The 20,322-nt window shown below is 55.9% G+C and overlaps 1 protein-coding gene across 2 annotated transcripts in view; it reads left to right on the forward strand.

The window, feature by feature from the left end:
• Positions 1-1,651: 1,651 nt before the first annotated feature.
• Positions 1,652-20,322, forward strand: part of JPH3 (junctophilin 3) — a 102,442-nt gene continuing 83,771 nt past the window's right edge. The window contains exons 1-2 of one of the 2 annotated variants that reach the window (XM_009251030.3): positions 1,652-2,654; positions 3,215-3,741. In XM_009251030.3, coding sequence (XP_009249305.2) covers positions 2,273-2,654; positions 3,215-3,285 — 453 coding nt within the window. In that variant the 5' untranslated portion in view covers positions 1,652-2,272 and the 3' untranslated portion in view covers positions 3,286-3,741. Of the gene's footprint in view, positions 2,655-3,214; positions 3,742-20,322 lie in introns of those variants that run through there. The other variant, XM_002826729.4, reaches the window with a different exon arrangement.

Here is a 20,322-nt window from a genome sequence, read left to right on the forward strand (position 1 = left end):
ATGGACATGAAACAGCCCAGAGATATTATTTCATACCCATTTAGATGAACAAAGTAAAATAAATGGAAAGAAAATCAGAAGTTTGAGGACACCAGTGCTGGCCAGGAAATAGAGAACCAACCACAAACCCAGGCACACTGAAGGGTGAGAGGTCAAATTGCTCCAGGTGTTTGGAAAGCAATTTGGCAGCTTCCAATAAAGTCCAAGACGTAGCTGGTCCAATGATGCCACCGCAGACATTTAGAGAACCTCTGTAGAGGGGGCACAGGGAGACAGCACTAGAAAGCTCAATGAATCACTGTAACTGCCCAAAACAAAACAAAGCCGACCGTCCTAAATGTCCCTCATTGACAGTGGGTGTATGAGGAGGTGACTGTACTCCTGGCTGCTGGTACTCTGGGGAGGGAACTTTGGTGCCCAAGGCAAGAGACTGAGGTTGAACTCTGGGACTCCCAGGAGGGGCTGATTTTCCTGAGAGCCCCGTGAGCCAAGAGTGGGGACCATCCTGATTCTCTCGGACAGGGGAAGATCTGAGCAGGGCTCCCGGCTGATTGGACGCTTCGAAATCGCACCTCTTCTCCTGTCCTAATCTCAGGCTCCAGGCCTGGCTTGCAGTTTCTGGCTCACCGCGCTGCGGTCACCGGCCCACACTCTCAGGAGCGAGGACCCTGGGCAGCCTCCCCACCCCCATCAGCCCACTGCACCGGGCTGCTGCCATTTCCCGTACGCATTCCAGGAGGGTTGGGGACGCCGGCTTCTGCCTGAGGATTTATGGTCCAGGAAATGCATTTCAAATGGGTCCCAGGATGCTCGGATCCAAGAATCAGACACTCTCTTATGGCGGGGAAGGGGGGCGGAGTGTGAGAGTATGTCTGGAGAGAGACCTAGAAACGCCCGAATGGCGGTCCCACTTTGCTCCCCAAAAGCGCGACCGTTCCCCGAATGTGGGTGGGGCGCTACCTGTTGGCCAGGGCGCAGGGCGCACGGAATTCGGGTGACTTTGCTCCAAGATACATGCGTGTGTCCCGACTCTCTCACTTAATTTATAGGGGAGAGGGATTCGCCAAATCCCTGTTTTCTGGGGTAAGCCCCCCTCCCCCCACTCTTGGACCCAGGCTGCCCGGAAGGAAGAAGGAAGGATTGTTTGTCACCGGAGAAAACCACCTGTGGTTTGGAAAGGGCCTCAGTCGAGTCAGGGGCAGGCGGAGCAGATCCCAGCCCGGCGGGAGGGGCGACGCGCGGGGGCGGGAAGGAGCAGGGGCAGGGGCAGGGGTATGGGCGTTCAGCTCGCAGGTCCTGCCCTGCCGGCCTCACCGCCCAGCTCCCGGGAGGGGGCTGAGGGCGCCCTGAGTGCTAGGCGCCTTCCCATTACGCAGTTCCTGTGCCTTTAAATCCCACTCCCGGAGGGGGCGGGGGCGCCCCGGCTGGACCCCGGTTTCCAGTCCGACAGGGGCCCCTGGGAAGTCCAGGGCGGGAAGCGCGGGGCGGGGGGCGCGGAGGGCGGGGCGCCCGGGGTCCCCGCCCGCGCGCCGCGCCCTAGCCGGCCGGGCCGCGCCCCTCTTGGGACCGCCGCGCTCCGGGGGCGGGGGCGGGGGCGGGGGCGGGCGGGGGCGCGCGGGCGGGCGGGGTGCGGGCGCGCGCCGCGCGGCCCGAGCGCGCGAGCCGGGCCCGGAGCGCACGCCGCCGCCACCGCCGCCCGAGCCGCCGCATTGCTGCTGCTGCCGCCGCCGCCCCGCGCCCGGCCCGCGGCCCCCAATATGGTGCAGCCGCCAGCGCCGCCGCCCGTGCCGCCGCCGCCCGCGGGCCCCGCCGCCGCCCTCGGGCGCCCGCAGCGCGGCAGCCGCAGGTGGGGGGCCGCGGCCCGGGCCTGAGCCGCCCCCCGCCCGGCCTCGGCGCGGCGCCCTCCCCGCGGGGCTGCCGGCGAGGGGCCCTCTCGCCGCTGAGGTGGAGCCGCGGGCCCCGCCGCCGCCGCTCCTGCCCCCTCCCTCCCTCCTCCCCTCCCCCTCCCCTCCGGTCCTGTCTCCAGCGGGAGCGCGAGACGCTGGTCAGGCTCCGCGGCGCAGCTCGAAAAGGAATAATCGCCCCCGATTGACTGAAATTCCTCCGGAGCCGGCGCCGCGGCCGCCCGCGCCCGAGACCGCGCTCCGGGGCCGCGTCCTCCTCTCCTTCGGAAAACGCTCGCGACCCAGGGCCGCCGGCGGCCGCGACTCTGCTGTGTCGATCGCCTGAGTCCGTTTTCACCGTTTGCGGGATCTGGAACCGAGTTACATGCATGTCCAGTGGGGGCAGGTTTAATTTTGACGACGGAGGGTCCTACTGTGGAGGCTGGGAGGACGGCAAGGCGCACGGCCATGGCGTCTGCACCGGCCCCAAGGGCCAAGGCGAATACACCGGCTCGTGGAGCCACGGCTTCGAGGTGCTGGGCGTCTACACCTGGCCCAGCGGCAACACGTACCAGGGCACCTGGGCGCAGGGCAAGCGCCACGGCATCGGCCTGGAGAGCAAGGGGAAGTGGGTGTACAAGGGCGAGTGGACGCACGGATTCAAGGGGCGCTACGGGGTGCGGGAGTGCGCGGGCAACGGGGCCAAATACGAAGGGACCTGGAGCAACGGGCTGCAGGACGGCTACGGGACCGAGACCTACTCGGACGGAGGTAGGTGCCGCGGGCCGGGCTGGGCCGGGGCTGGAGGGAACTGCTTCCGATCGCGCCCCTTCTGTGGATCTCTGGGGAAGTTGAGCTGCGCCCTCCGGTTGGGCCGTGGGCACCAGGGGCCTTTCCCGGGCTTCCCTGGAGGCTACGGCGGCTCCTGGCTACAGGTTGCCCAGCTGCCTGGTGGGGACAGTGCCCCTGTGCCAGCTGAAGGGTGCTGGGGGCTTTCCAGGGGCAGAGCCAGGCGGGGCCCAGCAGAGCCTCCGTGCGTTGGACACAGCAGGCCGGAGACCTGCGGGAAGGGCCAGGCTGGGCCCGCGGCCCTGGGGAACCCAGCAAGGGCAGAGGGGGCTGGGAGAAGGGCCCCTCCCCTTGTTGGCTTTGCCCCCTACCCTGGAGGCCGCCCTTCGATCAGGCCCCAGCTTCGCTTCTGGTGTTCCTGAGGCGCCCGAGGGCCTTCCTCAGCCCCGAATCTGCCCAAGCCAAGGGAAAGGGAGTGATGGGGAGCGCTAGGGGCGGGGGATGCCAACCCGAACCAAAACAGCCAGGCAATACACTTCTAGGTGGTTGGACGCGGACTAGCGCTGTCGAAGCAGGCTGCTGGAGGGAGGAGGGAGGCCCATCTGCTCAGTGAGAGCCCAGGAATCTCGTCTTTCAGTGGCTGCATCGTTTTCACCATTAGTTGAGGGAATCGATCTGTGCCTTCATTCTAAGATGCCACCACATTCGGGGCAGAGCCGGGGCCGGAAGCCAGGGAGCTGCCTGCTGCTGCTGCTGTTGCTGCTGCTGCTGTAAGATGGTTTCTGTGCAGGGAGCCCTGGCCGGCTCTGCAGCTGCCCGCCTGCCGGACTCTCCGATATCCACTCCTCAGTGCACCTGACGCGCACGGAGCCGGTCCTTTCCTGGAAGCCAGACCCCAAACAAACTGGCTTCCCCGACCAGTCCACTCCCATGTGGGAGCTCATCCTCAGAGGCACTGGGTCGCCTGCCTCCCTCAGGCGCCTCGCCTGTTTCAGGCATGGATGCCTGGGAAGGGAGTGAGACGCAGCAATGACTTGTGCTTCTGCCGGGAATAAAAATCCTGAACGTACATGTGCTCTAGTCCTCCCCGCCCGCTCGCTGCCTCCGAGTCTCATGAAGAAAGCTCGGAACACCTGCTCCCCGGCCACATCCAGGAGTGGCAGGGGGCTGGAGAGTAATTATTATTTTGGCTTATGCAACTGAAAAGCAGGGTTCGTTATTACCCGAAGAGGAGGAGGAGTCTGGGGCAGTTAATTATATAATGCTCCTGCCTGTCAAAGCCGTGCCCAGCCCCGGTCTCAGGCGGCCTTTTCTGTGCCGTTGTTGTTTTCATGGAGCAGGTTGGAGAGCTTCCCTGACCCTGGGGCGCTGAGGGCTGGGCGGGAGCAGACGGTGCTCCCTTGGTTCCAGGCTGTGGGCCTGTGTGTGTGTATGTGTGTGTGTGTGTGTGTGTGTGCGCGCGCGTGCAGGCACAGGGAGGCCCGGGCAGCAGATGTGGGTGGCTGAGACAGGCAGGCAGCCTGGCGCTTCCAGCTGGGCTGTTTGGAGCCCGGGGGCTGCTATCACCCCCAGGCTCTGGCCAGGAGGCTCTGCAGACCTGTCCTCCAGAGGTGCTCCTGGCTGAGCCTGCTCCAGGAGGACTGTGCAGGCCAGGCTCACGCAGGGCATGGGGACGAGAGGAGCCAGGGCTTTCGTTGTCTCTGAAACTCCCGAGAATATCTGGGGGTGAGGCTGAGCACCCCACTCTGCCCACGCTCCTCAGACATCTCCAGTGTCCTGAGGAATCATTTCTTTCATTCAACAGATACTAATGGAATGTTTGCTATGAGCCAGGTGTGCCAGGCTCTGGGAAAACCACACTGAGCAAAGCAGACAGCCAGGTGTCCTAGGCTTTGGAAAAACCACACTGAGCAAAACAGACACAGATCTTTGCCCTCACGGAGCTTACATTTGAGGGAGAAGGAGTGGCGATTATGTTGTGACTTTTTAGGGAAGAAAGGATCTGATTCTGTGGCTGGCCGTGAGTTTAGGATCTGACAGGTTAAGGGGAGAGATGTTTTTCTCCATGAGTCCACTTCCCTGGGCTCTCCACTCCAGCCAGACAGCTCCCTCAGCGTCCTGCTCCCCTAAGCCCTTCCCCTCCTTGTGGTCCTGCCTGATCGTGTCCATTCTACAGATGAGGCCAGTAAGGCCTGGGCTGTGTGATTCAGGAATCCCAGCCTTTGGCTGCAGGGATCCCTGATCTGTCTGGGACCAAACCCCCCTCGTTCTCGCATCACATTGCCCGGAAGAAGCCCAGATTGTCAACATCCTCTCAAGGGGTATGCGGTTCTCAGCTCTCCCATAGGCAAAGCCAGGCAGAGACGCAGATGGGGAGCTTCATGGCTGGCTCTCCCTTTTGGTTGGCAACATGGCATGACGGGAAATAGAATTGACCCTTCTGGTCTTGGGGACTCGGGCCTGGACATCTGGGCCACTTTTCTGGAGGGCTCCCAGTTTCCTGTTGGGAAGGGGGTGATTGTGGCACTGAGTGTCCCCAGGCCTGCAGGGTGTGGGGATCGCCAGAATGGGACAGAGACCTCCATGCCTCCTTCCCAGTCAACTGGTGGGTGGTGACAGCCATGTCGCAGTGAGGAAGGAGTTAATGGCCCCGGCTCCACTCTGACTTTTTCTTTGCACAAGAAGTGGGGGAATATTGGGCAGCCATCAGCAAAGCTCCGGAACCTTAGCCCAGCTCTCGGCGCTGACTTGGGGAAATGGCGATTTTCATGAATGATGCACCAGCGGCCAGTGTATTCCACATGTAGCTGGAATTGGTGTGGAATTTCAGCTGGGGACACCTGTGCCAACTCCTCCTCCTCCAGGTGTGTCCTCCCCTTAGGGTACTCCCTGATTGAGCTGAGTAGCTTCTACCGTCTGCATGGTGAGGCCTGGGGGTGTGGGGTACAGGCACACCTGCTTGAAGTCACAACCACAGCTTGCATCCTGGGCTTGAATCCCTGCCCTACACGCCCTGTTTTGTGACCTTGGGTGGGCTACTTAACCTCTCTGAGCTTGTTTCTTCATCTTTACAAAAGGTTGATAACAATACCTGTAAGGGGGGTGAGGATTAATTGAGAATGGTGTGTGTGGCTGTGCCAGGAATATAGTAAGCATACATTATTATTTACCATTAGTTTTATCATTACAGTTTCCAGGCAATGTGTGTCACTTACAATGATCATTATTAGAACCGATATCTGGACATGAGACTGGTGATCATGTAAATGATGATAAATAGCAACATTAGATACTTACTATCTGCCAAGCATGTGGCAAGTGTTAAATGAATTATAGCCCTTAATTCTTACACCTCTAGAGGGTGATTTTCTTGTTATTCCCATTTTCCACACTGGGAAGTGGAAGCTCCCAGTGGGTGTGGCTTGGGAGGAACCAGCAGGCGTCACACTCCGGACAGCCGTCCCAGAGCCTGGGCTTTTGCCAGGTACATCTCTCTCTAAATGCCCCTGTGCAAAAATACCTCCTGTTCTTTCCTCTCCTTTATATCTTTCGTTCTCTTGTGTGTACAGTGGCCCAGAATTGCAGGTGAGTGCCCACGCACAGATGGGCAAACCCATACCCTGCCCAGGACCCCTGGCCCCCTGAGGCCCACCATGCACACCTGTGCTGCACTGCACAGGTAGATCTTTCCTTCGGGTGCTATGTAGACAGAACCTCTGGAATCAAAAGTTACCCCCTCCAATAAGCCCTCCTACACCCTGAAAGATATGAGTCATCTCACGCCCAAGCCTCTCCCCCTCATACTCAGGTCCCGTTCACCGGCCCAGATTCCTCAACCCACACAAATCACACACACCCACAGTCAGAATTCAGATCCCCCCAGGCGCCTGCGCACACACACGCGCACAAAACACCTGCCACCCGGAGACATTTTCCACTCTGTCTCCCAAAACGCAGCCACTGCGCCCTCGCAGCCTTGCTTGCTCCCCACTGGCCAAGGACTCTGAATCTCCACCAGGCCTGTAAACGGGGAGCTCAGATGACAGAGGCAGTGGTGTGCTTCGTTTCCATTTTAAACACACGTTTATGCTGTTAGTGCCTCTTTTAGGGAGAAAAATCCCTCATCTAAACAAAATAAACTACCATTGGGCATATGCTTTGTGCTTGGCTATGACTATGCAACAAGTAAATTCTTTTTAAAATGAGTGCCCAGGTTAGGAGGAATCAGGTTCATTGGTGCGGAGATTATGCCAACAGACACTCATTTCAGAAACAAGAAGTAAGCCCTCAGCAGTTGGAGATGAAAGCATTTTCTCCGAGATTCTCTTTCCACTACTTTGGGGGGCGGGTGGTGAAAGGCTCCGTAAGGTGAAAAGAGAAAGGAAGAAGCAAACAGCTAGTTTTTTGTTGCCAGTTATAGCTGAGAAACAAATGTGGCTGAAGGGCACCCCTACCCACGTCGGCCCTGAGGCCGTTTGACGGGCTTTGTATGAGGAATCCTGAGATGAGCTGGCCGGGGAGTGAGGACCAGCACCCGCCTACAGCAGCGATCTGGAGTAGTGAGTGAGCAGCCCCAGCTGACACAGAGAAGGAGAGAGAGAACTCTGACCCCTTCTCTTCTGAGGACACCCAGCCGGAGAGAGCAAGAGGGGGTGGGGTGTGGGGGTGGGGGCAGGAGCCTCTGCTGTTCCTCTCCAAGACTTTTTCTTCCTGTTTTCCCCAAGCCTCCACGACTCTAAATATGACGAGCTCTCAACTGTGAGCTAATAATGTTGAATGTAACGCCCTTTGTGTCCTTAGATGACAAAAAGACTTGTGAGTACTAGAGGAGAGGGTGATGGTGTGAATTTTCCACATTGGTCCGTGTCTCCGTGGACTGGCCGCTTCCCCCGCTGGTAGCTTCCTGGCTGTGAGAGGCCACGTGGTGGATGGAGCCACCGCTGCACTGGGGTCCTGGCTCGAACTTGAGTAAGGTGCTGGCTTCCAAGTCTGGAGAGCAGAGGAGAAGAGAAGAGAGGCAGTCCCTTCAGGACCTTGGAGAGCGCTCCCGGCTGCCTGCTTGGGTTGGGTGGACGGCTGGGCTCACTTTCCCTCTAGGCATCCTCTTCAAGCCAAACCACCTCTCCTTGCCAGTGACCGCCTGGTTCTGGGCCCTCCAGCACACTCAACCACCAGAAGTGTGCCTACGCCTGCGCCAGATGTGGGGGCCACGCCTGCGATCCCAACACTTTGGGAGGCTGAGATGGGAGGTTCAGTTGAGCCCAGGAGTTTGAGACCAGCCTGGGCAACATTGTGAGACCCCATCTCTACAAAAAATACAAAAATTAGCCAGGTGTGGTGATGCACGCCTGTGGTCCCACCACTCAGGAGGCTGAGGTGAGAGGATCGCTTGAGCCCTGGAGGTCAAGGCTGCAGTGAGCCAAGATGGTGCCACTGCACTCCAGCCTGCTGACAGAGCCAGACCCTATCTCAAAAGAAAAAAAAGAAGTGTGCCTGGTCCTACTCAGTCAGTATGTGGATTCCATGCTCCAGGAAGGGCTGCCACTTGGCATGCCTGCCTATTTTTTCACCTCTGCCCTATCAGTCCTTCCTGAAGAAGTGAGTGTCTTCTGAGGTCACATCCTCTTCTGATCAACTGCGAGAGCAGCTCCCAGCTTGTGGAGGTGGGTTTGGGGGTGAGACTTTATTTTTTTGTTTTTATTTATTTATTTATCTATTTTGAGATGGAGTCTCACCCTGTAGCCCAAGCTGGAGTGCAGTGGAGTGATCTTGGCTCATTGCAACCTCCGCCTCCTGGGCTCAAGTCATTCTCACGCCTCAGCCTCCTGAGTAGCTGGGATTACAGGCGTACGCCACCACACCTGGCTAATTTTTTGTGTTTTAGTAGAGACAGTGTTTTGCCATGTTGGCCAGGCTGGTCTTGAACTTAACTCAGGCGATCTGCCTGCCTCGGCCTCCCAAAGTGTTGGGATTACAGGTGTGAGCCACCGTACCCAGCCTAGGGTGAGACTTTAGTAAGATATATAGAAGTTGCTCTGAAGTCTAAGGTGTATTCCTGCCATATGTTGTGTGTGTTCAATTCTCTTGGAGCATAACAGGGGTCATAGGTGCACAGCCGAAGGCAGGCAAAGGAATGATTTGTCTGTATCAGTCAGTGAAACTGTTTCACCACCATTCTCTTTACATCTGCCTCAATGGGTGAGTCCTCTAGACCAACGGTCCCCAACCTTTTTGGCACCAGGGACCAGTTTCATGGAAGACAATTTTTCTACCGCCCAGGGTTGAGGGATGGTTTTGGGATGATTCAGGCGCATTCTATTTATTGTGTGCTTTATTTCTATTATTATTACATTGTAATATATAGTGAAGTAATAATACAACTCACCATCATGTAGAATCAGTGGGAGCCCTGAGTTTGTTTTCCTACAACTAGACGGTCTCATCTGGGGGTGATGGGAGATAGTGACAGATCATCGGACATTAGATTCTCATAAGGAGTGTGCAAACTAGGTCCCTGGCATGAGCAGTTTACAATAGGCTCTGCATTCCTATGAGAATCTAATGCTGCTGCTGATCTCACAGGAGGCAGAGCTCAGGCAATAATGCAAGTGTTGGAGAGCGGCTGTAAATACAGACAAAGCTTCACTTGCTTGCTTACTCACTCGCCACTCACCTCCTGCTAGGTGGCCAGGTTCTTAACAGGCCACGAACCAGTACCAACCACATTTCACGGGCTCAACAGCCACATGGGACTAGTGGCCACCATATTGGACAATGAAAATCCAGAACATTCCATCAGTGCAGAAAGCTTTATTGGGCAGCACTGATCTGGAGTGTAAGTTCCATACAGGAAGGGGTGTGTGTCCATGCTGGTCACTGTCGTGTGCCCAGTGACTAAAATGGTGCTGGCACGTGGTGGTCAATAAATATTTGTGGAATGAATGAATTGTGCAAGTAAATGCAGTAGTATTTGGTAATTTTGTTTACCATCATTATTTCATATGCCTGTTTCATTGCAAGACCTTAGAATTGGACGTAGTTAAAGGAAAGTTTTTCCCTGAGACCCTCATGTCTACAGGTCAGTCTCACTTTATAATTAGCATTAAAACATGCCTGTTCTAATTCCTTGATCAGTTTTGTTTTGTGGTTGGCTTTGTCATTGCTCCTTAAGAGACTGCCAGTGTTTCATATGAGAAAGACGATGGTGTTGAATGCAGTGAATAATGGAGTGATACCAGCAGTCCTGACTGGGAGGCATTTTTGGACCACAATTTGATGAGTAGCATTCATTGCAAAGTGCGAAGAAAGACCCACAGAAAGATGAGTACCCTCCAGTCTGCTTAATTTCTCAGCATCTTTTTACTGCTCCCTTTTCCTTGGCTTGATTCATTCAGTCATTGGAGAAGCATTTGCCAAGTTCAGACCGTGTTCAAGGAACAAAGACAGAAGAGCTCAGGTCCAACCTCAGTGAATCAGCCTGTAAGTATTTGCTGAGCACTGACTATTTGCGGTAACGTGGAAGATTAGAAAAAAAGAAACAAACACATAAAAATGAAAATGCAAGAAATAGGATGTCCTGTGTTCTACCAGGAAGAATAAGGAGTCTGAACAGGGATGCAAAACCAAGATGTATGGAATAATTCAGGGTTTCTCATGCCACAGTGAGGGTCCTGAATGGGAGCATCACAGGGCAGAGACCTGAGGAGCAGCAGGGGAGGTGTGTGTGTCCCTGAAGGAGCAGCAGAGGCTTCTGGGGGTAGGCAGTGCCTGAGTTGAGTCTGGAAGGGCAGTAGGATGAGAGTTGTTATCCCAAGCCTGAGGCTGCAGATTTGTTGGAGGCCACGTCTCCCTCAGCCTCAGCTTCCCCGTCTCTATGATTTAGTCATGACATTTTTTTCCTTCTCAACATGTGCCATCTCCCTCCTTCCTATGAATGTCATGGGTGTTGTTCTGGACCCAGGGAAGGCTCTCTGGTGCAAATGCTTTCCAGAAACACCGAGAGTCGCTCTCTCTGCTGCTGGTGGAATCTGAGTTAGGCAGGACATGGGCCCGCCTCTGTCTGCTGCTCTATGCCAGTGCTTCCCAAGCTTGAGTGTTACAAGAACCACCTGGAAGGTGTGTCAAGACACAGATTTCCAGCCCCACCCCTGAGTCTCTGGGCCTGGGATGCCACCCAAGAATTTATATTTCTTACAAATTTCAGGCGACGCTGAGGCTGCTGATCTGGGGACCTCACATTAAGAACCACAGTCCTGGGCTTGTGCCTCCTAAGCCTGGCTACACATTCGAGTCACTAAGAATGTCCCTGGGAGATGGTTAGAAATGCAGGGTGTCAGGCCTGCCACCGACCTCCAGGGTCAGAATGTGTGTTTGGAGATGCTCAGGTGGCTCCAGTGCAGGAGATACTGCTTTGGTGCACTGACTTTAACCTTAGCTGTGCATGGGCTTCATCTAGGTTGCTTTAGAAAATGCAGATGCCCGGGCCCCACTCATAGGTGCTGATTGAGGTCCTCTGGGTACAGCCTGGGCATTGGGATTCTTTTTATTTTAATTTTTTTGAGACAGGGTCTGGCTCTGTCTCTCATCCTGGAGTGCAATAGTGTGTGATCGTGGCTCACTGCAACCTCTGCCTCCTGGGCTCAAGCCATCCTCCCACCTCAGTCTCCTGAGTAGCTGGGACTGCAGGCATGCACCCCCATGCCCAGCTAATTTTTGTATTTGTTGTAGAGATGGGGTTTTGTCATGTTTCCCAGACTGGTCTCAAACTCCTGAGCTCAAGCAGTCCGCCCACTTTGGCCTCCTGAAGTGCTGGGATTATAGGTGTGAGCAACTGCACCTGGCCTGGGATTCTTTTTTAAACATTCCAGGTGATTCTAAGGTTCAGCGCAGGTTGAGGACCACTCATCCAGAGCATCTGTAGCTGGACATCACTTGGGAGCTTTGATAACTGACCCATGCTGGGGTCCATCCAAGACCACTGACACTGGAAACTTTAAGGCGGGGGTCCCAGCCTGACTATTTGGTCACAGCAAGCAGGGCCTAGAGTTGCAGCTGTAGGTAGAGTTTTTCAAACTCTGGGTCAAGTGCTTCATGAAATTAATATAGTACATTAAAATAAAGTAGACTAGAGGCCGGGCACGGTGGCTAACACCTGTAATCTCAGCACTTTGGGAGGCCGAGGCGGGCAGATCATGAGGTCAGGAGATCGAGACCATCCTGGCTAACACGGTGAAACCCCGTCTCTACTAAAAATACAAAAAAAAATTAGCCAGGTGTGGTGGCGGGCGCCTGTAGTCCCAGCTACTCTGGAGGCTGAGGCCGGAGAATGGCTGAACCCAGGAGGCGGAGCTTGCAGTGAGCCGAGATAGCGCCACTGCAGTCCGGCCTGGGTGAAAGAGTGAGACTCCATCTCAAAAAAAATAAATAAAGTAAAGTAAAGTAGACTAGAAAATTTCTAAGCACAATATCTATGTTTCTTTTTTTTTTTTTTTTTTTTTGAGACAGAGTCTCACTCTATCGCCTAGGCTGGAGTGCAGTGGCGCGATCTTGGCTCACTGAAAGCTCCGCCTCCCAGGTTCACACCATTCTCCTGCCTCAGCCTCCCGAGTAGCTGGGACTACAGGCACCCACCACCACGCCCGGCTAATTTTTTGTATTTTGTTTAGTAGAGACGGGGTTTCACCGTGTTAGCCAGGATGGTCTCGATCTCCTGACCTCGTGAACTGCCCGCCTCAGCCTCCCAAAGTGCTGGGATTACAACAGGTAGCGTGAACTCAGCTCACTGCAGCCTCTGCTTCCCGAGTTCAAGCCATTCTCCTGCCTCTGCCTCCCGAGTAGCTGGGATTACAGGCGCCCACCACCATGCCTGGCTAATTTTTGTATTTTTGGTAGAGACAAGGTTTCACCATGTTGGCCAGACTGGTCTTGAACTCTTGACCTCAAGTGATCTGCCCACCTCAGCCTCCCAAAGTGCTGGGATTACAGGTGTGAGCCACCTAGCCCAGCCTATTGTGTTGTTTTTAAATATATTTTTGATCTGCAGTTGGTTGAATTTGTGGACTCGGAATCTGAAGCTGTAGAGAGCTGACTGTGTATGATAACCTAGAACTGCAAAGCCAGGGGATTCCTTTGAAAGAAAAACACTTTTCCTTTCTAAAACATCTATTTTGTTCCAAGTATTGCGCTGGGCATTTTATCATAGACGTTGTATCTTACATTCCTTAAGATAATGCCTTGAGATAAGGCATTCCGCTCCCATTTAAAAGACAGGAAAGGTGAGGCTCACGGGGTCACACTCGCTGAGATCACACCACTGCAAAGTTGTTTCTGGCTGCAGAATTGTTTCCGGCACCCTGAGATGCCTTTGTTGATGGAGCCAGCATTCCAGGGGCCCCCTTGCTTTACAGGTGAGGAAACTGAGGCCCACCAAGGGAGGGGCCTGCCCCAGGTCTCACAGCGAAGCAAGGGCAGAGAGGTTTCACCCCCAGCAATTTGTAAGCTTGGGGGACTGCCAGCGTGGTGTGAACACAGAGCTGCGTGTCCCCTCCCAGGATAAAGGCAGGTCCCTGCACACACGAGGAGCTGCGTGTCCCCTCCCAGGATAAAGGCAGGTCCCTGCACACACGAGGAGCCGCGTGTCCCCTCCCAGGATAAAGGCAGGTCCCTGCACACACGAGGAGCCGCGTGTCCCCTCCCAGGATAAAGGCAGGTCCCTGCACACACGAGGAGCCGCGTGTCCCCTCCCAGGATAAAGGCAGGTCCCTGCACACATGAGGAGCTACGTGTCCCCTCCCAGGATAAACTCAGGCCCCTGTATACAGGAGGAGCTGTGCGTCCCCTCCGAGGATAAAGGCAGGTCCCTGTACACATGAGGAGCTGCGTGTCCCCTCCCAATATAAACGCAGGTCCCTGCACACACGAGGGGTCGCACGTCCCCTCCCAGGATAAATGCTGGTCCCTGCACACACCAGGAGCCGCACGTCCCCTCCCAGGATAAAGGCAGGTCCCTGGACACATGAGGAGCCGCGCATCCCCTCCCAGGATAAATGCTGGTCCCTGCACACGTGAGGAGCCGCGCGTCCCCTCCCAGGATAAATGCTGGTCCCTGCACACGTGAGGAGCCGCGCGTCCCCTCCCAGAATAAAGGCAGGTCCCTGCACACGTGAGGAGTTGTGCGTCCCCTCCCAGAATAAAGGCAGGTCCCTGCACACATGAGGAGCCACGCGTCCCCTCCCAGGATAAATGCTGGTCCCTGTATATGTGAGGAGCTGCGTGTCCCCTCCCAGAATAAAGGCAGGTCCCTGCACACATGAGGGTTGGTGGCTGTCCTGAGGGTTCACAGTTTCCTGTAGACCCATCCACAGATCCCCAGGTAAGAACCTGTCCATCCTCCCCGGGGCCTAAGCATGCCAAGATTGATCTCAGTTTGCACAGTGAGTAGAAAAATAGGCCGGGGTCAGCAGATTCCTACAGGCCTGGTGGAGGCTTGGGCTGGAGTAGACCCAGGCAGAGTTGGTCTTTCACCTCGCCCCCTTCCAGAGGCCCCGTACCCTTGGGGTCAGCATCCAGGCAATGCAGGATACCCAGAACCTTCTTTCTTGTCCTGAGCCCTTCTCTCCCAGCTCGGCATGGACTTGAGTGACAGCTGCTGTGGTTCTTTCCTGCCCAGCGAGTGGGGCCGGGCACTGGAGCTTTCCCTGTTCATTTGTTTTGTCTCCTTGTGAGGAAAGCATGGCTTTCCCCTATTTTCCAGATGGGAAACAGGCTCAGAGAGGCAACAGAAGTGGGAAGTGATGGAGCAGGGACTCCATAGCTCCAGTCACGAGTCTCAAACTCTGTGCACATCTGGGTCGCCTGACCCGGCCTCCCTGACCTGGGCTGCCCAGAAGGGAGCCCAAGAATGCCTGGGACGATCACACAGCCAGGGCCATTCAATGCAGGTGGTGCTGGGACCACCCCTTGAGAAGCTCCAGTCGCCTTCCCTCCTCTGCAATGAGGCATTGCTAGGGGGAGGCGGGTGGGGGCAGAGGCTGGGTCTGTTGGGGTCAGCCCCGGGCACAGCACCCGACAGCAGAGGAGAGCTCCGGAAATCATGGCTGGGTGGATCAATGAGTGGTCAATCAGGCGAGCTCTGAGCGACAGGAGGGGCTGGTGGTGGGGAGAGAGGGAGGAAGAGCCTGCGGGAGGAAGACGGCGCGTGCAGGGGCACCACGGCCAGAGCCTGCTTGGTGTTCAGAGAGCCCTGTGGCTGCCGCAGTTGGGAAAAGGACACGGGGTCTGAGCACAGAGAGCTTCCGGGCCCCAGGGTTGGGGGACTTTGAATTTTGTCCAGGGCCCGGGAACAACGTTGTCTGATTTAAGCAGAACAGCAACACAATCTGGTTTTGTGTGTGTGTGTGTGTATGTAGTTTGTTCTTTTTTTTGAGACAGAGTCTCACTCTGTTGCCCAGGTGGGAGAGCAATGGCGCGATCTCAGCTCACTGCAGGCTCCACCTCCCGGGTTCACGCCGTTCTCCTGCCTCAGCCTCCCGAGTAGCTGGGACTACAGGCGCCCGCCACCACGCCCAGCTAATTTTTTGTATTTTTTTTTGTATTTTTAGTAAAGACAGGGTTTCACCGTGTTAGCCAGGATGGTCTTGATCTCCTGACCTCGTGATCCACCCGCCTCGGCCTCCCAAAATGCTGGGATTACAGGTGTGAGCCACTGCGCCCGGCCAGGTTTTGTATTTTTGTAATTACACTTTTTATTTTGAGATCACTGTAGATTCCCAGGCAGTGGTGAGGAATAGATCAGAGATCCAGTGTCCCCCTCATGTGGTCTCTCCTGAGGTAGCATCCTGTGAAACTGATGACATGTCACAACTGGATATTGACGTGGACACAGTCAGGATGGGGAGCACCCGCGCCCCGGGGTCCCTTGTGTTGCCCTTTTGTAGCCACACCCGCTGCCCCCGCCTGGCAGCCTCTGAACTGTTCTCCATTCCTTCAGTTTCGTCGTTTCCAAAATGCTCTGTAAACGGAAAAGTACAGTTCATCATTTTGGGGCTGGCTTTCGTCACTCAGTCTCATTTGCTGGAGATTTTTGCAGGTGTTGCCTATATCAATAGTTTGTTCCAGGCTGGGCTCAGTGGCTCACGCCTGTAATCCCAGCACTTTGAGAGGCCTAGGCAGGTGGATCACCTGAGGTCAGGAGTTTGAGACCAGCCTGGCCAACATGGTGAAACCCGGTCTTTACTAAAAATATAAAATTAGCTGGGTGCGGTGGTGCGTACCTGTAATCACAGCTACTCGGAGGCTGAGGCAGGAGAATCACTTGAACCTGGGAGGCGGAGGTTGCAGTGAGCCGAGATCGCGCCATTGCACTCCAGCCTGGGTGACAGAGTGAGACTCTGTCTCAAAAAACAAAGAAACAACAAACAAACCAAATAAAATAGTCCTTTCCTTCTTATTGCTGGGCGGTGTCCCACAGTGTGGATGGGCCGTTTGTTTAACCATCTGTCCCTTGAAGGGCATCTGGGGTGTCTCCAGCATGGGACGTTGTGAGTTTAAAAAGCTGCTGCCAACTCTCAGGTCCAGGTTTTCCTGTGCACAGATGTCTTCGCTTCCCCCCAGCGGATGCCAGCAGAGCTGGTGCTGGGCCGTGTGGAAGCTGTATGGCTGAGTTCACGTGGTCACTCTGGTGCTGGGAGGGCAGGGAAATGGGGGGCCAGAGTAGAAGCTAGGGGTCATGGGAGGGATGCCACATCTAAGGAGGGGTGCCTGTGTCCAAGGAGTGGAGATAGTGGCTGGGTCTGGTGGGGGCTGTGGAGGTAGGGGGGCTGCATGGTAGCGGGGAGGCCAGGAGTCTGGGGCTGGGCGGTCCTGTCTTTGAGGGAATTTGGAGAAGGAGCAGGTGCAGGTGCAGGTGCAGGGGCCGAGAGTCACCTATGAAACATGCTCAGCAGAGAAGCTGTGCGCAGCCGGGGCAGGGGTGCGTCCGTGGTAGGGATGGTGTGTCTGGGTGGAAGGGGCGGGGCATCTCCCACTCCCGGTGGCATTGACTAGTGGGAGGGGAGTGGCTGGGCGCAGTGGCTCATGCCTGTAATCCCAGCACTTTGGGAGACTGAGGTGGGCGGATCACTTGAGTTCAGGAGTTTCAGACTAGCCTGGGCATCATAACGAAACCCCGTCTCTACAGAAAATACAAAAATTAGCTGGGGCATGGCAGCCTGCGCCTGCAGTCCCAGCCACTCCGGAGGCTGAGGTGGGAGAATCACTTCAGCCCGGGAGGTGCAGGTTGCAGTGAGTTGAGATTGGGCCACTGCACTCCAGCCTGGGCGACATAATGAGACCCTGTCTCAAAAAAATAATAATAATAATAATAATAATAAAACTTGGAAATAAGGCAAAAAATATTATTTAAAGAAAACAGAAAGTGGGAGGGGAGAAACGCACAGGATGGAGCCTAGGGGAACCCCAGGACTCGAGAAGTGGGCAGAGGAGGAGGAGGGAGGGAGGCCGGGCAGCAGCTGGGGGAGGAGGGTGTGGACAGGCCGGGAACAGGAGCAAAAGCAGGATGAAGACACCACACTGGCTTGTGCCTGGCCTTGTGGCAAATACCTCATCCCTTAGGCCATTGGCCATCGTCCCTGCTGTCCTACAGCCCCGCGAGGCCAGGTACGTCCATGTGTCGTACCCATTTTACAGACGGTGGAGCTCAGGCCCAGGAGACAGAGTGACGGTGTTTGGCACTAACTCCACCCCAGCCTTTTTCCACCTGGCCGCACCGTTTACTCGTTCCCGCCTGCAGCATGGGGGCTCTGGTGTCTCTGCGTCCTCATCTGCACCTGTCATCGCCTGTCTTTTTGGTTGCAGCCACTTCTGGGATGGATTTCCTGGCGGCTGGTGCTGAGTCTCTCTAGGTGCTTGTCGGCCCATTGGTACATCTTTGGAGCAATGCCTATTCAGATCCTTGCCCATTTAAAAATTGGGTTATTTCAGGCTGGGCACGGTGCTCACACCTGTAATTCCAGCACTTTGGGAGGCCGAGGTGGGCGGATCACCTGAGGCCAGGAGTTTGAGACCAGCCTGGCCAACATGGCGAAACTCCATCTCTACCAAAAATGCGAAAATGAGCTGAGCATGGTGGCGGGTGCCTGTAATCCCAGCTACTTGGAGGCTGAGGCAGGAGAATCACTTGAACCTGTGAGGCAGAGTTTGAGTGAGCCGGGATTGCGCCACTGCGCTCCAGCCTGGGCAACAGATTAAGACTCTGTCTCAAAAAAAAAAAAAGGGGGGGGGTGGGCACTGCGCACCAGCTTGGGCAACATGGCAAAACCCCATTTCTATAAAAAATGCAAAAAATTAGCTGGGCATGGTGGTGCCTGTAGTCCCAGCTATGAGGAAGGCTGAGGCAGGAGTATCACTTGAGCTCAGGAAATCAAGGCTGCAGTGAGCTATGATAACGCCACTGCATTCCAGCCTGGGTGACAGAGCGAGATCCTGTCTTAAGAAAAAAAAAAAAAGAAGGATTATTTGTCTTCTTACTGTTGAGTTGTGACATTTTCATAGGCTGTAGACACCACTGTGAGCCCCCGGCTCCCCTGCACCCCAGCCCGCCCGGCTGCAGGCTGCCTGCTCCGTTGGAGGTTGGACTTCTGAGATAAACTGCACTGGGTGTCTGTCTCTTGGCTCCAGAGTACCAGGCACGGTGCCATGCACACAGTAGGTGCTCAGTAACTGGCGACAGGACAGAGCCAGGATCGCAGTCTGCGGCTTGGAGGCGTCTGGGGTCCGGCTGTCACTATCCGGCTCTGCTCACCAGGTCCGGTCCTCGGACACCACAACAGCTGCAGGCAGAGGGAGGACCCATGGAGTCTGGGGGGATGTTGGGCCACACAAGTATCTATTGAGCACCGACTGTGTGTGCCAGGCAACAAGCTGGCCCTGGGGACAGTGGTGAACAAAGAGCCCTAGGACTTCTTGGTTGGGGGAATAGGACCCGTCAGTCAGCCCTGCACAGCTCCCTGCGGGGCACGGATGGGGCACAAGGAGGGGGCTGGAGATGCCTTCTAGGGAGTGAAGCTGGTGAGCGGGTTGGGGAGGAACTGTGGGGCCTCCCAGACTTCAGGAGGAGCATCTGTGAGCACCAGGGGCAGAAGGAACAGGGCCACCCTGGGACCCAGTGCGCAAGGAGCCCAAGGGCCCTCACACTTCACCCGTGGGTGTGCCAGAGCCAGTCCAGTTGTTAAGAAAAACAAGAGCCGGAGGTAAACCCCCTGGGAAATGGAGGGCCTAGCCCATAGTACTGCGTGGGAAGGAGAAGTGTGGGCGTCACCTGGGCTCTGGGGTCCCTCAGGCCAGCAGTGGGGACTGGGATCGCAGCGCAGGCTGAGCCTGGGTGGCCATGTCCACACTGCAGAGACCCATCCTGAGCAAGTTTATGGTGCATTCCTGTGTGGAAGAGTGCAGCGGGGAGGGGCTGCAGCGACAGTGACCAGGAGACACCCATAGGGGCAGGGTCCTGGTGTCATGGCCCAGAGTGGGAGGGGCAAAGGGAAGGGGCATTTGAACCTGGATGGGGGTGTGGTTAGCAGAGAGGTGGGAGGGGAGGGAGAGAGAGAGAGAAGGAGAGAGAGAGAGAGAAGAGAGAGAAGGAGAGAGGGAGAGAGAAGGAGAGAAGAGAGGGAAGAGGAGACGGAGAGAGAGGGAGAGAAGGAGAGAGAGAGAGAGAAGGAGAGAGGGAGAGAGAAGGAGAGAAGAGAGGGAAGAGGAGAGAGAAGGAGAGAGAGGGAGAGAAGGAGAGAAGAGAGGGAAGAGAGAGAGAGGGAGAGAGAGAAGAGAAAGAGAGGGAGAGGGAGAGAGAAGAGAGAAGGAGAGAGAGGAGAGAAAGAAGAGTCAGGAAAAGAGAAGGAGAGAGAGAGAGGGAGAGGGGGAGGGGAAGAAGGAGAAAAGGGAGAGGGGTGGGCTGTGAGGAGAGGGAGGGGAAGGGCTGCAGAGAGGGGAACGTCAGTCCTGCCGTGGGGGGGGACACGCATTGTTCCTCACGCCTCCCTTCCAGGTTTCGATGCTGCCATTCCCTGCGTTTACACCACAGCTCTTTTTGCGTCTTTCCTTGGATTCCACACAGCAGCCCTGTGAGGCGCTGTCCTCCTGCTGCCCAGAGGAGGAGACTGAGGTCAGAGATGCAGCAAACTTCCCAAGGCCACACAGTTCTGCTGTTGGAGTGGCACTGGGCCTCCCTGCCTGCCTGCCTCAGTCTCTGGCCCTGTGAAGAGGTCTCTTGGGACTGTTAGGAGCATTCCATAGAAACTGGGCCCCTGGGCTGGGTACGGTGGCTCGCGCCTATAATCCCAGCACTTTGGGAGGCTGAGGCCTGATCACTTGAGGTCAGGAGTTTGAGACCAGCTTGGCCAACATGGTAGAACCCCATGTCTACCAAAAAATACAAAAATTAGCCAGGCGTGGTGGTGGGTGCCTGTAGTCTCAGCTACTCAGGAGGCTGAGGCAGGAGAATCGCTTGAGCCCAGGAGGCGGAGGTTGCAGTGAGCTGAGATCGCGCCACTGCACTCCAGCCTGGGCAACAGAGCCAGACTCTGTCTCAAAAAGAAAAAGAAAAAGAGACTGGTCCCCTGGAGCACGGGGGTCAGCAGCTAACTTCTCGCCCTGGCAG

The sequence above is a fragment of the Pongo abelii genome, chromosome 18, assembly GCF_028885655.2.
Source record: "Pongo abelii isolate AG06213 chromosome 18, NHGRI_mPonAbe1-v2.0_pri, whole genome shotgun sequence".
Lineage (NCBI taxonomy): Eukaryota > Metazoa > Chordata > Mammalia > Primates > Hominidae > Pongo > Pongo abelii.